Source organism: Sylvia atricapilla, chromosome W, assembly GCF_009819655.1.
Source record: "Sylvia atricapilla isolate bSylAtr1 chromosome W, bSylAtr1.pri, whole genome shotgun sequence".
Lineage (NCBI taxonomy): Eukaryota > Metazoa > Chordata > Aves > Passeriformes > Sylviidae > Sylvia > Sylvia atricapilla.
Genome location: NC_089173.1, coordinates 862,108 through 875,752, shown reverse-complemented (window position 1 = coordinate 875,752; position 13,645 = coordinate 862,108). Strand labels below are relative to the sequence as shown.

Here is a 13,645-nt window from a genome sequence, read left to right as displayed (position 1 = left end):
AAACTGCTCACTTTGCTTCTGCTGCTTGCCAGGGAACAGGTGCTACCTCTGCCCTCTCTCAGATCATTCTGTGTTTGTCATGCCTGGCAGCAGACCCAGCTCCTCTTTGCTGAGTGCAGAAGGGTGAAAGTGTGATCCTGTCCCAGGAGATAGATATCTGAGGGGAGCTTTGAGGTGCAATTAAATTGTTTGTTGCAAAGTTTTAATCCAGTTCTTGTCTTGCAAAAAATAACAAGAGGTTTGTTAACCAGCATATGGGAAATTCTGACTTTGGCATGCAGTGTGTTTTTGTAGCAAGGGTCCCAAGTATTAGGAGGTCGGACAGGACAAACGACATGTCTCAACCAATGCGGCTTCCATGTCGAATTCCGGTTTATTATCAGTCCGCGGCGAGTTATATAGGTTTACCACATAGTTTACAGTTACAGGCCACACAAAGAATGCAAACAACCCTTATTTATCTAAGTCTTAAGGTGGCTAAAGTGTTAGAACTACAACTCTACATTTAGAAACCCATTACTTCCCAAAACACCTTAATATAAACTGTGAATTTTCTGCGGCACCACAACTATGAATTTCTAACTGCATCACTGTGGCCTGCAGGCCCTATGGGCTCAGGGGCCCACAGGCTCTGCAGGCCAAAGGGCCCAGTCTGGAATTGCTCAAGTTTCACTTCAGATATAAATCATGTCCTTGATCTCTTAAGAAATTCCACCACATGTTTTTATCTGTCAGTCTTGCTGAAGAATTGCTTTCCATGCCATGCAGATAAGTGGCACATGCCTCTTAGTTCAGATGCTCATTCAAGCAGGAATTTGGCTTTCCCAGCCCAAAAATGGGAGGCTGCCTGGCATTTAATTAGTGGAAATTGTTTATTTGGATCAGTGCAGAACTATCACATGGATACTGAACTGAATTAACCCTTTCACTGGTGCAGATGGCCAGATCCTGTTGCAAAGGTTGCATACCCATGTGTGCATACAAACACACAGGAATAAAAACAAAGTCAGAAAAAGTTACTGTCCAGAACTGCTACTGTATTTGTGGTGGTCAGAGCTTGTCCAGAGGGAAAGCACAAGCAGCTGGATGAGGTAAACTCATCAAGTAAGTTCTTTGCTACAAGGGTTTAAGTCTAATTCCTCTGCTGCAGTGGGGAGACACTGGCTATAGAATTTGGTGGTGAGGAGTCTTTGTTGCCTTTTGTATATTCTGCTTGTGGGATTCCTTCTGAACCAGGACATGGTGCAAGAAAGAAATGTTGTATCCCCTCGAACTGCTACAATTCCTGCAGGTCCTGAGTGATACAAAAATTGTAGCCCGTGTCAAATGAGACATTTGTTTGATCCTGTGTTCCTGCTAGATCCTGGTGCAGAAGCTGTATTGGCCCAGCTTCATCATGTGCAATTTTAAGATGCCTCTTCAAGGCAATGTAGATGGACTTTTCAGTGAGCATGCTCCTGGCCTGAGGCTCTTACCTCAGCACACAGGCTGGAGAAGGGCTGAAGCCAGATCGTTCTGTCTCCTTGGGCCCTCCTACACCTTGGTATGGAAAATAAGATTGGTTGGCAACAGGAGGAGCATATCTTCGTGTATCCTGTGTGAACACTATTCCAGCTGCTGGAGTGGAGAGGTGACCCACAGGGCTGGATCAAACCAGAAGCAGATCAAGATGGGTTCCTAGCTCCCCTGCCCACAGAGCCCATGTGGGAGAGCTGGACTTCAGGTGGCACAGGAGCTGCTGCAGAGTGCTTGTTTCTTTAGAACGCTCTGGAAATATTGCATTTATTTGTGTTTCTTCACCTGGCTGCTGTTGAGGGAGCAACAGTGAGGCTGCCATAGCTCCTTTCTTTCCCTTGCTCCCAAGGGGCTGTAGCAGGTTAGGAGGGAGGGTGATGCTGGAGAGGTGATGGGATAATCTGATGTGTATTGACATCCCTGAGGCCTGCTGGTGTCTGTATGCTCCCTCTGACTGCAGTGCTGGGCTTGGGAATTGTCCTGTGATGTGCCGGGACATCACAGCAAGGTCTCAAAGCCTTCAGCTGTTCTGCTTCTTGCAACTACCATTGTGGGATTTGGGGTGGTGACAGCCTTTGGCCAAGAAGCAGGGAGTCAAAAGTCCATTATGTGCCTGGCACAGTTGCTTTGCTATAATTAGTACATTCGTCTTCTGAGGCAGATTTTGGAAGTGTCTGAAAAGAATTATTTAGCAATCAGGTACCATAACGAGCATGAATTTAAGTAGCAAGTTCTTCAGTCACTGTAAACCTGTAAAATCTCTATGATGTACATGAAACTACTCCAGACTCTGTAAGCTGCAGATCTGTCCTGTGCCTGGAGGAACGTTCATGTAGTCATCATTAAATAGACAAGTTGTAGATAACAGGCAGATTTAACACAGATACCAATGAAAACTTTCCTAGAAATGAAAACTCATACATCATCCTAAAATATGGATCTTAAGTAAAAGATTTTGGTGTCTGTGTCTGAGAATATTATCCCATCTTTGACTGCTATCTTTTGGTAGCAGCCAGAAGAAATCTGGGAAGAATAAATCCTAATGCTGAGGGTGGATGCCCACTTGCATAGGCAAAGGATGTGTGCATGTCTGAGGGCAGTTTAGCAAATGTAATTTCTTCTAATTTTCTTTTGTAATATTAAAACCACCCAAAAGCAACCATGTGAGTAGAGATAGGATGGAGTAATGTTTTGCCTGGAAGTATGTTGCTTAACATTTCTCAGATGAGCAGTCTCCTATAGCAAATTAAGTGAAACCTGTTTCTAGATGGCGACAAACTGTTGCAAGCTTTCACTTACATTCTGTTGTGTGTGGATCTTCATAACATTTTTAAATCTCTTTACTTGTGTCCGTTCTTCCGAGTGTTCTGTGTTTGTAGCTTTAACCCTTCATTAGCCAAACCTTCTCCATTACCTACCATTTGTGACCTATTAAAATAAAAGTAGGAGTGATAACCCTGTTTTTCAGCCATTACTTTGCCACATGATACAGACTAACAACTAGTCAGAAATTACCTGATTCTGCATGACTTCCATGTGCATAAATCTCATTGACATCAATGGGAGTCTTACGTGCAAAAGGACTGTGGGGCTGTCTTGGATTAGAAAGACAGGTGTCCGCCAGGGAAAGCTGGAGCTTCCCTTGGAATGGAGAATGTAAACCCTCTCCCTCCAAATTATTATAATTTTGCAATTAGGGGCTTTCAGGCAAAGATATGGGAATAGGAATAACAGTTCTTTACTAGTATGTATAACAAGGCACAACAAACAACTACCGCATTAACAACAAAACAGAACCAAGAACCTCGAGGGCTTTGCTTCACAAAACCCGGGGCAGTTTGGTCTCAGTGCCCCTGCAGGACTCCAAAGAGCACCAAGCTGGAACGGTGGAAAATCCCAGGCTGGTGGATGAGATAAATCAGAAGCTTTGTGGTGGTAGCTGGAATGGCAGGGATGTCCCGGCATGGCACGGGGATGTGGGGGCCACCCCGTAGCAAAAAGAGCAGTGCCGAAGAAGCCGCGACGGCGAAGCAGGGCTGGCCCAGCTCCAGCAGGGCAGGAGGAGGAGCTCAGAATTCCAGGGCACACAAACAGATGATGGTAGATTTCCCAGGACCGGACTTGGTGGGGACAGCAAACTACTCTCGCAGCAAGCAAACAGCCTGGTCATCCTCTCTCTGATGCCAAGAGCAAGAGAGTGAAGCTGCCCTCAGCCCTGTCCTTTACCTGCCTTAAAACTCAAGTTATCTCCCCCCTCTGAGAGAAACTCCCTGAAACCTAAAGAAGTGTAGCCAGGTGCTACAACTTCTCTCCTTTGGCCCCTTTGTTCTGCTTAAGTACCTATAAGTACCCAGTAGTTAGTTTCCTAGCAACTTATGGGGAAAATTCTATTAGTAAAAAAGAAACAAATCTAATCCCCAACAGGAACATGATTAAAAAGGACCCTTTTCTATCACAATGTGGAGAAAAAAATGTGGTTTCTTACTTGGGTACAATGAAAAGCTGTAAATCATTAGAAACATTCTTGTCTCTTAAGAACTTGACATACTACTTTGCTGTTGAGACATGCTTGGATGAATGATGAGTAACTCACTGAGAAAAGTTCCTGATTTGGGTTAATGCTTTTTACCAATTCTGATCATGAAACAGGTTTCACGGGCTGGAAGAAGCCCAGTGGTGTGATAGAATGAAAAGAAGGGGTTTGTCAATGGCTTTTTCCACTGTTAATAATGAGTGAGCAGTATTTGACTGATGGAAGCCACCTTCTATAAAGTGGGAGCCGGTCCAAATCTGCTGGTAGTGGGCTGTGCCTCTGGTGTGAGCAGTGGAGAATCAGGCCTGGTCTTGACCATGTTGCTCAGCCTCTCTACTAACAAGTAGCAATGCAGTTTACTGTGAATGTAATGTTATGTGTGTAACTGGCAACAGCTACAGCTTTACCATCTGGACACATGGGTTGGCTGCACAGTGTGCACGCTTCCACACATGCACACATGAGGCAAGCATCTGTTTTTTTTTTTTTTTCCATGGCATTTGTTGCTTATGCTGATCTTCTTGGGTTCTAAATAGTCATCTACTATATTTTTTCCTGTTTGTTTTGGGGTTTTTAATGCTTGTTGCCTGCAACTGCTCTTTGTAGCATCCTGTCCATGTGATCATCTCTCCCCTTCCTTTTCCCAGTGCTTTTTTCTCCCTGTCTACCTAAGTCAGTCCTGCTGAAAAGCTCCTTAGCATCCCTCCTGTTTTTGGACTCTGCCCCTCCTCCTGGTGTATTTACTAACTGCTTACCTAGTGAAGGTGTTGTTTCACCTACTACTTGTACTGTGACTTAGCTGCTCTTCTTCCTGTCTCAATAAGTTGATAGAGTTGCAGGTGATTTGCAGCCAAGACCCCCTATTATTTATTGCATGCTTGACCCACATCTGGGCCCTTTATTTACTCCACTTGTCTTTAATGACTCCCTTATCCACAGGCCCTGCCGCCTGGTGCACTTCAACCTTTACCAAAGAGGCCAGCACTTGAAAAAAACAATGGTGCCACCACAGTCTTTAACCCAAGCGTTTTCCACTACCAACAGGCTCTAGCCAACATGCAGTTGCAACAGCCTACATTCATCCCTACAGGTAAGTGTCTCCTTGCTTTCCCACCATCATGGTTGTTTATTTTATGACCTTGGTGTTGAGCTAATGAGCAGTTTTGTAAGAGTCCTTAGCAAAAGAGTATTGGAGTGTAGTTTCATGTTAAAAATGGATGAAAAAGTAACGTATTTTGTTTGACTTTTTTCCCTTTACCTACTACAATTTAAAGCTTTTCACATGTAAAGATCTTTCTTAGCCCTATTTGTGTGATTTGGGGTGTTTTTTAAGCAGTCAAACTAAGAAAAATATCTGCATGTTTCTTGAATTCATACTTTCTGGTTTTCCTCCCTATGGTTCAACTGGTTAAAAATTGATTCTTTGACTCTTGTGTAGCGCTCTTTTAGACTCATGTTAAAATGTCTTATAGACCTCTATGCCTGCTTTCTTGCGGCTGTAGGCACCACCCTGAGCTTGTATCTCACTGACCTACATACTGCAGCTGCTGTGATGTTTATAGAGGGAATCGTTAGTCTTTAGTAAATATAAATGATGTAATCCTCTTTAAAGGCATATATTTCCCTCTTCCTTGTCCTTTGACCAGTACAATACCCTAAGCTTTTTAAAAGCAATTTAACTCCCAGCTTTTATTGTACCTTTAAAGTCTCAGAGTTAAATAGAAAGATGCAGTTCAGTAATTCTTATAGGAGTGGAAATATTAATGTGGCAGATGTGACTGACTTCTGACTGGCCAATTAACTGCAGCCAAATGAAAAACAAAACCTGCTTGGAGTGGAAAGTATTATAAGTGGCTGAGTTAGGAATATTCCAGAGTTGATAGCTCATATTTTAGTATCATTATTGTCATTCAGAGCATCATAGGAAAATTAATGCCCAGTGTTTTTAATGTTTAATGCTGTATTGTCAGGTGATATTTACAAAAATACACAGAGTGTTTCTCCAGGCTGACCCCTGGAGGTGAACACACAGTGGACCTGCACCTTGGCGCTGTTGTTCTTTGGGGTTAGGGAAAAAGCTTTAGAGACAATCCTGTCCTGAGAGCAAACTTTCTCAGGTGGAGTGTGGTTCCAGGGAGCAGATACCTAAACCCTCTGCTTGTGTGGCCTTTCTGTTATGAGAACCCTTGGAAACACTCAGAACTCAGCAGCTACTAAGATGTTCTTCCAGGGAAGCGGATTCTTATGCGGAAAGATGCCTCTTACTTTATGCTCTGCAGAGCGTTGGAGGGGCTGGGCTGAGCTGACCTTGCCACAGCTCTGACAGATGCCAAGTGAAATACTTTTTCAGGAAACACAGACACTTTGGGGAATGTCAAGTCCCCCAGCTGGCTACACACTCTTCTTCCTCAAGGTTGCAGTTGCCAAAGCTGACATAAGGACACACATTTCTGATGGAGCACCATAAATCAGCTGTACCCAGCACTCACTGTGCTGTGGTGCCAGTCTCATGGCAATGAAATTGCATGCAAGGCTGATGCATAACAGGGCTGCTTACTGGCACCTGCTCTCACCAGAAGACATTAATTCTGGGCTTGGCCTTGGCAGTGCTCATGAAGGCAAAGCAGAGAGGTGGCATGTCACAGCTCTCACTGTGGGGACAGGAAGCAAGCTGTTGCTTTTCTTAGTATCTCCTGTTCAGTTGTTGAGAGATCAGCATCGTGGGTTGTCATGGCAGGGGAGAGTCAGGCTGTCTCTTGAAAATGGCATCACCACTGCAATTTTTTCGAGTCCAGAAAAATAAATGCCTCTTTCAGCCTAAACTAGAGACTTTGAATCACAGTCCCTGCTTGTGGGAGTAAATTGCTTTTGGAAAGTCAATTTTAACATGAGTGTGACATTCTTATAAGGGCAATTTTTTTTCTGTTGACACAATCAGAAATAAATCAGCATACCCAATACCCAAAAAATCCCAAACAACCCTGATTTCTGGGATCAGTCATATCATTTAATACCAAGGTAGGAGGAGTTTATTCGCTACTAGAGAATTCTCCTCCAAGAATTAAAGAATTAATTTTGTTTACTATGATCTCTTAAAACTGAGTTTAAACTATTGATGTACCAATATGCAGAATCTGGTTGCATGTGCTTAAATACTGAATGCTGCAAAGAGAATACCTGCTTTTTAGTTAAAGTGATATCTAACACTGAAGCTTCACTAATGAAATATCCCTTTTGTTCATCTTTCCACGCTTCAATGCATGGTGTGCAGGGTCAGTTCTGTGCATGACACCCACTGCAAGCGTTGGTAGGTTTTTCTACACAAACTTCTCAACTTTTCCTAATCTGAAAGAGACTGCAAGTTAGTATGCATCAGTGAGAACCTGGGTGGCTGAGTGGTGTGACTGTCTATCCACTGTCTTTTTTGAGGCTTAAATGGTTGTATCCCTTTTAATTTTTGTGCAGTGCAGTGTTTCATGTGACTTACAATAACAGAATCCAAGGTGATGTGTTCCCACCCCTATTTAGTTCTGCTTCAGAGATAAGACTGTCACTTAAATGTCTTTACAACCCATTTAAGTCATTTGACACAAGGAAATAGAAGTGGGAGGATCCTGTTGGCTTATTTTTGTTTTATTTTGTATCAAGCAACAGGTGGACTTAAGATTGAAGTTTTAGTTGTCCTTCTGAGGATATTTTAGGAGACTGATTTAACAAAGATGCTAAGGAGGAACATATCTGGGGTCAGCCCCTCTGCCAGAGCAGGATGCTGCTTGTACAGCGAGAGAAGCAGGATTTGGATCATGGACTGGCTGGAGAGTCATCTCTGTATGGCAGTGTTAGGTGTGTAGGTACAGGAGATCATGGGGAGGTACCACTGCAGGTGCATGTGGGATGCAGGGAGGTAGTATGTGCTCATTAGTGCTGCAGGGATTCACTGTTCAGTCTCAGCATCTGGGTCTTGATGAAACCTCTGCAGGCCTTTGAGAACCTTCCCCTCTGTCTCCAGCTGCTGGGCACAGCAGGGCAGGTGAAAGCTGAGCTTTCATCCTCTAGCCAAGGTTATGCAAGACTACCAGCATGGAGATGTGTGCCTGCTTTAGCCAGAGGGAGAGAGGCAGGAACCCTGAGGGGGGATGCAAGGCTTTCCAAGAGCAGGTCTGGAAGCTCTGGCATGAATGGCTCAACACTCTGCTCTTGAACCTGCTTATCCCTATAGTACAGGGAGGTCACATTGCTTGCATGACAGGGAGCCGAGTCCCTCAAATACACCTCTGCCTGTAGGAAACCCCAGCCCACACGTTCCAACATCTCGTGGCTGGAGCGTGCCCAGCTGCAGGCATACACTCCTTCCCTGCTGGGCCTGACTATGGCTGCTGAGGTGGAGGGGAAGGCAAGTCTGCTTCCCCATCGCATGTTTGTGGGGATGGCTGGGCCTTCCTGTGGGCTCCTCGGCCCCACAAACCCCCTCCGGGTTTTGGGGGATGCCCGTGTGTGCACCAGGGCATTCCTTCCAGCACTGAGCTCTGCGGGATGTGCAGCTTCAGGAGGCTGTCAAGCTCCCTGCTGCCGTGTTGTCCTTTTGGATGCTCTTCCTGCAAATTGTAGCTGTTCAGATGCATTTGTGTATTTTTCCCCTCTCTTGTCCTTTCCCCTCTGCATCCCCTCACCACACACTCTGCAAGAGGGGAGGTTTGCCAAATCCTGTAGAATTAGAGTGGAAAGGAAGCATGCTGAATTTGTATGGAGAGAGCTCAGTCTGCCAGTCGCTCATTTGCCATGCCTCCAGCTCTGTCCCGTGCTGAAACATTGTCCCTGCTAGAGAGAGGCGAGAAAACCTGGTGAAAAGGCTGTGGCAGCCGCTGCAAAGTGCATCATGTACCTCTGGTTGCTGGCGGGGACGGGGCGGGGAAGGAAGAGGACAAGCTTTCCCAGGCGGGCGGGAGGGTGCGCTTGCCAAAATGTCCTCACCCAAAGGAACGTGCACTGGCTGTGTCTAACTCCCCACGGGTGTGAGCTAGCGTGGGCTTTTGCTAGCACACCCATCCTCTCCCCCCTTTGGAAATTCGGCCCTCGGAGTCTAATACATCATTGTTCTGCTCATAAATGTACTAAGTGTTGAGAATGTTTTGGTTTTTTCCTTAATTATAATTGTAATTGGCTTTTCCCCTTCTCTCTTGTTTATTTTTTTTCCCAACGCTGTCTTGCTTTGCACTGTGATTGCATGCTGCGCCGCGATGTGTCCTTCATGACGATGTCACATGGCTTGTTGCTGTGATTCCTGCCACGCCCCCAAATCCACCACATGTTGCCATGGTTACATAAAACCAACCAAACAAACAAAATATATACGCTCCACCCTCCTGTATGTCGCTTCCATGGTTCCCTTCCGAAAGTGCCCATGATGCACGGTGCTACGCCCACCACTGTGTCTGCAGCAACAACTCCTGCCACCAGCGTCCCCTTCGCTGCAACAGCTACCGCCAATCAGGTTTGGCCCTTTCAATGGCTTTCTTTCATTTGTTCAGATCTTGAGGACCGGGCGAGGGCTGGATCCCGTGCGGGGTCGAGCGCCGTCCCGCCCGGCTCGGCGCAGGATGAGGTGTGCAGAGGCAGCGTGTGCGTATATGTGTGTGTGTGGCCAGGGATCCAAGAGGGACCGCTCCTGCCGCCTGCAGGATGGGCACAAGCCTGGCTGGAGCGTTAGGGATGGGCGATTGGCAGGGGCGCAGGCTCTCCTCCAAAAACACACCTCCTCCCGAGTCCTCAAAAAACAGGCTGTGAATCTCCCATGCGTACAGTCACGCAAGACCTGCGGCACTTCTGCTTTCAGTCTCAAGCTGAAAGGAATACCACCCCGAGCATCCTTCCCTGTGGTATTTTGGCATGTCCTCTCTGGGCTGGAAAGTGGAAGTAGAAACACAGTGGCCTCCCTCCACCACAAAATTGGACTCTAAAAACTACCAAAAAATCCCCAAACAACCAAAACCCAAAAATCGGGGATGAGGCTGTGAAGTGTAAAGTTTTTTTTATGCCAGTAGCATGTCACCCATCCCTACAGAAAGGACTCAGGATGTGCAGTATGTGCCATTGTAGCACTGCCATAAGTGTACAGGATTTCATGCATGACTGCCGAGCCATAATTCTCTCCAAAACTTTCCTCTAAAGATACTGAGTGTGATGGCTGCTTCTGCACCAGTCCTGAACTGTATATGCACAACCTGTCCTAGTGATGCCTGATGATTTGGTGTGACACAACTTCTCCCAGTTAGACCAGAGACATTTAAAACATTTTTTATATTTTTTTTCCCCCGGGACTAATTTTAGCATTTTTATTTGTCATGCTCTCAGGTTTAGAGCTATTGCAAAGAAACTGAGGTGTCACTTTGCTCTGTAGGAGGCTGTTAGCCATGCTGAATGCCAGTAATATCTCTGGGGGCATCCTCTACTCTTTTGCTGGTGTGAGGTCATGAGGATTTCAGTAGGAGTTTTGCCTGCATAAGTTCTAGGCAGTGTTTTACTGCTCACAGTAGGAATCGCCAGTCTTTTACTGTGCTCTGTTGTTATTTTCAGATAGAGCAGGTCTTACTCAGACTTGTATTGGTCATGAGAGGAAAGTAGAAATTCCTGTGCAGCGTTGCTCTGTGACTGTGAGAGTCCTGTTTCAGCCAGATAGTTTCAGGGCATTTCTGTTTTTCTTGTAGTCTTATGGAGTCAAAATCCCAGTACAGTCACCAGGTACTCCACAAGCCATCAGTAGTGGTGCAGCTACATTGTACTTAATGTGTAGCAAAAGAAAGACTTGTGAGTGGATCCTGTTTTATAAGACACTGATGTACATATTAACCTGATACTGAAGACAGAATTAACAGGCTGATCTCAAGGTGATGTTTTAATGTGTTGTGTTTTTTTTTTTTTTTTTTTTTTTTTTTTTTTTTTTTTTTTTTTTTTTTTTTTCTGTAGATATCCCAGTTATCAGTAGATGAACTGAGTAGCAGCATGTTTGTTTCACAGATGTAGAAGTTCCCGACAGAACAGTAAGTTCCTTTTCGGTATTTCTCTTTATGGTGAATTGATTTGTATGTGGGCACTGCATCCCCTAAACACAGGGCTGGCTCAGGCAGAGGGACTGAGCCCATGGGACCCCATTGGCTTCATGCTCTGCCATCTCAACAGGAATTCAGTGGCTGCAGCACAGACACAGACCAGCCCCGTGATTTATAACGAGTTTCCTGTGTCTCAAGTATCTGTGTTGCAGTGTTCCCAGCCTCCCTGTGCATCCCCCCAGTCCCATGGCTCTGTTTACAGGTTGCTCTTGCTCTGCACGACTCCCAGATGCCTCAGGGATTTGCAGTGTTGATTGCAAAGACTGCTCTGGTAATGACCCAGCTGAAAAGGTGTAACTTCTCTTTTGCTGTTAGGGACATATTTCCTTTCCTGGGGTAAGCAGGATTGGGTCAACAGCAGCTGCTGTGCATCTGCAAGGCTGGCTTGGTCTGGGCAGAACTCTGCTGGTCAGCTGCAGAGAGAGCCTGGCTCATGGTGGGTTGAAGACCAGAATAAATGTTATAAGCAACATAGTCTTCACCCCACCTGCAGATCCTGGGCTTCCCTATGATGATAGTTTCCTCTGAGGGGAATGATGGAGGAATTTGTCCTTGGACTTACAGAGTACTATTTCACAGTCATAGCAGCTGTGTCATTTTTCCATTGCTTTTTTTTTGTGAGTTTTAGCTGATGTTAATGAGCTAAAATCTCTGGGTAGTTTCTGTTCTTGACTGTGTTTTTTTACCCCAAGAGAGTAAAGAGGAGTTCAGCCAATTCAACAAGAGGTCACCAGATTTTCTCAAAGCAGCCATTTAGTATATGCAGATATGCAACCGATTTCTTCCTTAGGTCACATATTACAGGCAAGTCCTTAAATACTGGAAATTAATTTGGCAAGCAATTCTGTAATGATATCTATTAGCAATCAACAGAAGCTACTTTCTCAGTGGTGGCTCTTATCTCTGCTGACCTTAATTAAATACCATATGTATACATGACCTGCTAACTGTGGCTGTGGACCCTGTTCATGAGGGATGACACCAAGCTTATCCACATTAGTGAAAATGTTCAGCTTAGACTGTACTGCTGTTCCAGATGACAGACTGACATGACACCTGACATGTTAACCCATTTCCATAACGTGTAAACGAGCCTGTTCCACCCAATAAGGGATCATTTGATTGGAAGAGCTTCATCTTGAAGTCTTTGAGATTGTTTCCAGCATTTTTTCAGGAGACTTTCCCTGAGTGGGACTTTGGTAACTGAAACACTCACTGCTCTGACAGATGTTTTTCTTTTCTTCCATGGTTGAAGTAGTCCTGGTAGCCAGGCTGGTTGGTCTAGGTCTGCAGGAGATAAGTTGTTGGGTCCTTCAGTGGAGGATTTTCATGAGTACATCACAATAAGGCAATTTTCTCCCAGAAGTGGGTCCCCTGAGCACAGGGTTTCTGTGTCTGTGTTTTATCTCTGGGCTCAGTTTGCCTTTGGCTTGTGACTCCTTAGGATCAGATTTTATGTGACTGAAGGAAACAAGAGCTAACACAGATCAGGGATTCCTTTGGCCCTCTCCTTAGCTACCCTCTACTTGGCATCCCATCCAAAAATCAAGACTATTATTTGTCCACCTCCCTCTTTCACTATTTGTCCTGTCATTGTGTGTGAAGTGCATGGGAAAGAGAGTCATAAGTGCAGATTTAAGAGGATGCCAAGTGTGTTATTGGCAATTTCTCCCTACATCAGAAAATTAATGGAATAAAATGTCTGTCTGCAACACACTAATGACAACCTCTTGGGCAACACATTGAGAATGTAAATATATTAGAATGACTTTTAAAATATAGATGTATTAACTTCTCACTATTTCTTTGTTGTTTTTTTCTTTCCCCTGCAGCAGACCATGTTGAAATTCTGAACAGTAAAATTATGAAGCACCAGGACTTCTTGGTGGGAAGCTGCGCATGGCCTTTCTGTATATATTCCCCTCTTCCCTCTATCATTCTCTACCACCTCTACAGTAAGCCTGTTGCAGCCTACATGTTAACCAAAAACTGATCAATGGGAATGTAAAAAAAAAAAAAAAAAAAAAAAAAAAAGCACTATAGAAACAATTAACAAACAGCACTCTGTTATATGAGATATACAAGTAGGAAATTATAATAGACTTTTATAACACAATACTTTAACACACTTAATCATTTTATGACTACCATCATGATAAGTGCATCTGCACAGCAGACTGTTGATTTACTGTATACTATCGATGGATAAATGTTTCTTGTTTTTAAAGTGTTATCTTACTGTTTTGTTTACATCATAGTCCATTGATTTGTTTTAAAGTGTACATCATTATCAACTATACTCAATACCATTTTTTTCATTATTGTTGTGTCTTAAGTTTTCATATACTGTAGGTTTTATGGGGGTTTGTTTGTTTTTTACTAAAAATGTTATTGTGGGAAACAGGAATTATGTGCTTGAAAAACACGACACAGAATGTTCTGCCCTTTGCTGGATTTTGCTGTTAATGTCAGCTAAAGTTGCTTATGTTAA

At 44.3% G+C, this 13,645-nt stretch overlaps 1 protein-coding gene across 5 annotated transcripts in view; it reads left to right on the top strand.

Moving 5' to 3' along the window:
- Positions 1–13,353, top strand: part of LOC136373333 (muscleblind-like protein 3) — a 120,805-nt gene extending 107,452 nt beyond the window's left edge. For 3 of the 5 annotated variants that reach the window (XM_066338238.1, XM_066338237.1, XM_066338235.1), the window contains 5 exons: positions 4,988–5,138; positions 7,320–7,355; positions 9,445–9,539; positions 11,012–11,085; positions 12,987–13,353. In XM_066338238.1, the coding sequence (XP_066194335.1) occupies positions 4,988–5,138; positions 7,320–7,355; positions 9,445–9,539; positions 11,012–11,068 (339 nt within the window). In that variant the 3' untranslated portion in view covers positions 11,069–11,085; positions 12,987–13,353. The remainder of the gene's footprint in view (positions 1–4,987; positions 5,139–7,319; positions 7,356–9,444; positions 9,540–11,011; positions 11,086–12,986) is intronic. The other 2 variants (XM_066338236.1, XR_010745631.1) reach the window with 2 other exon arrangements.
- The last annotated feature ends 292 nt before the right edge of the window (positions 13,354–13,645 follow it).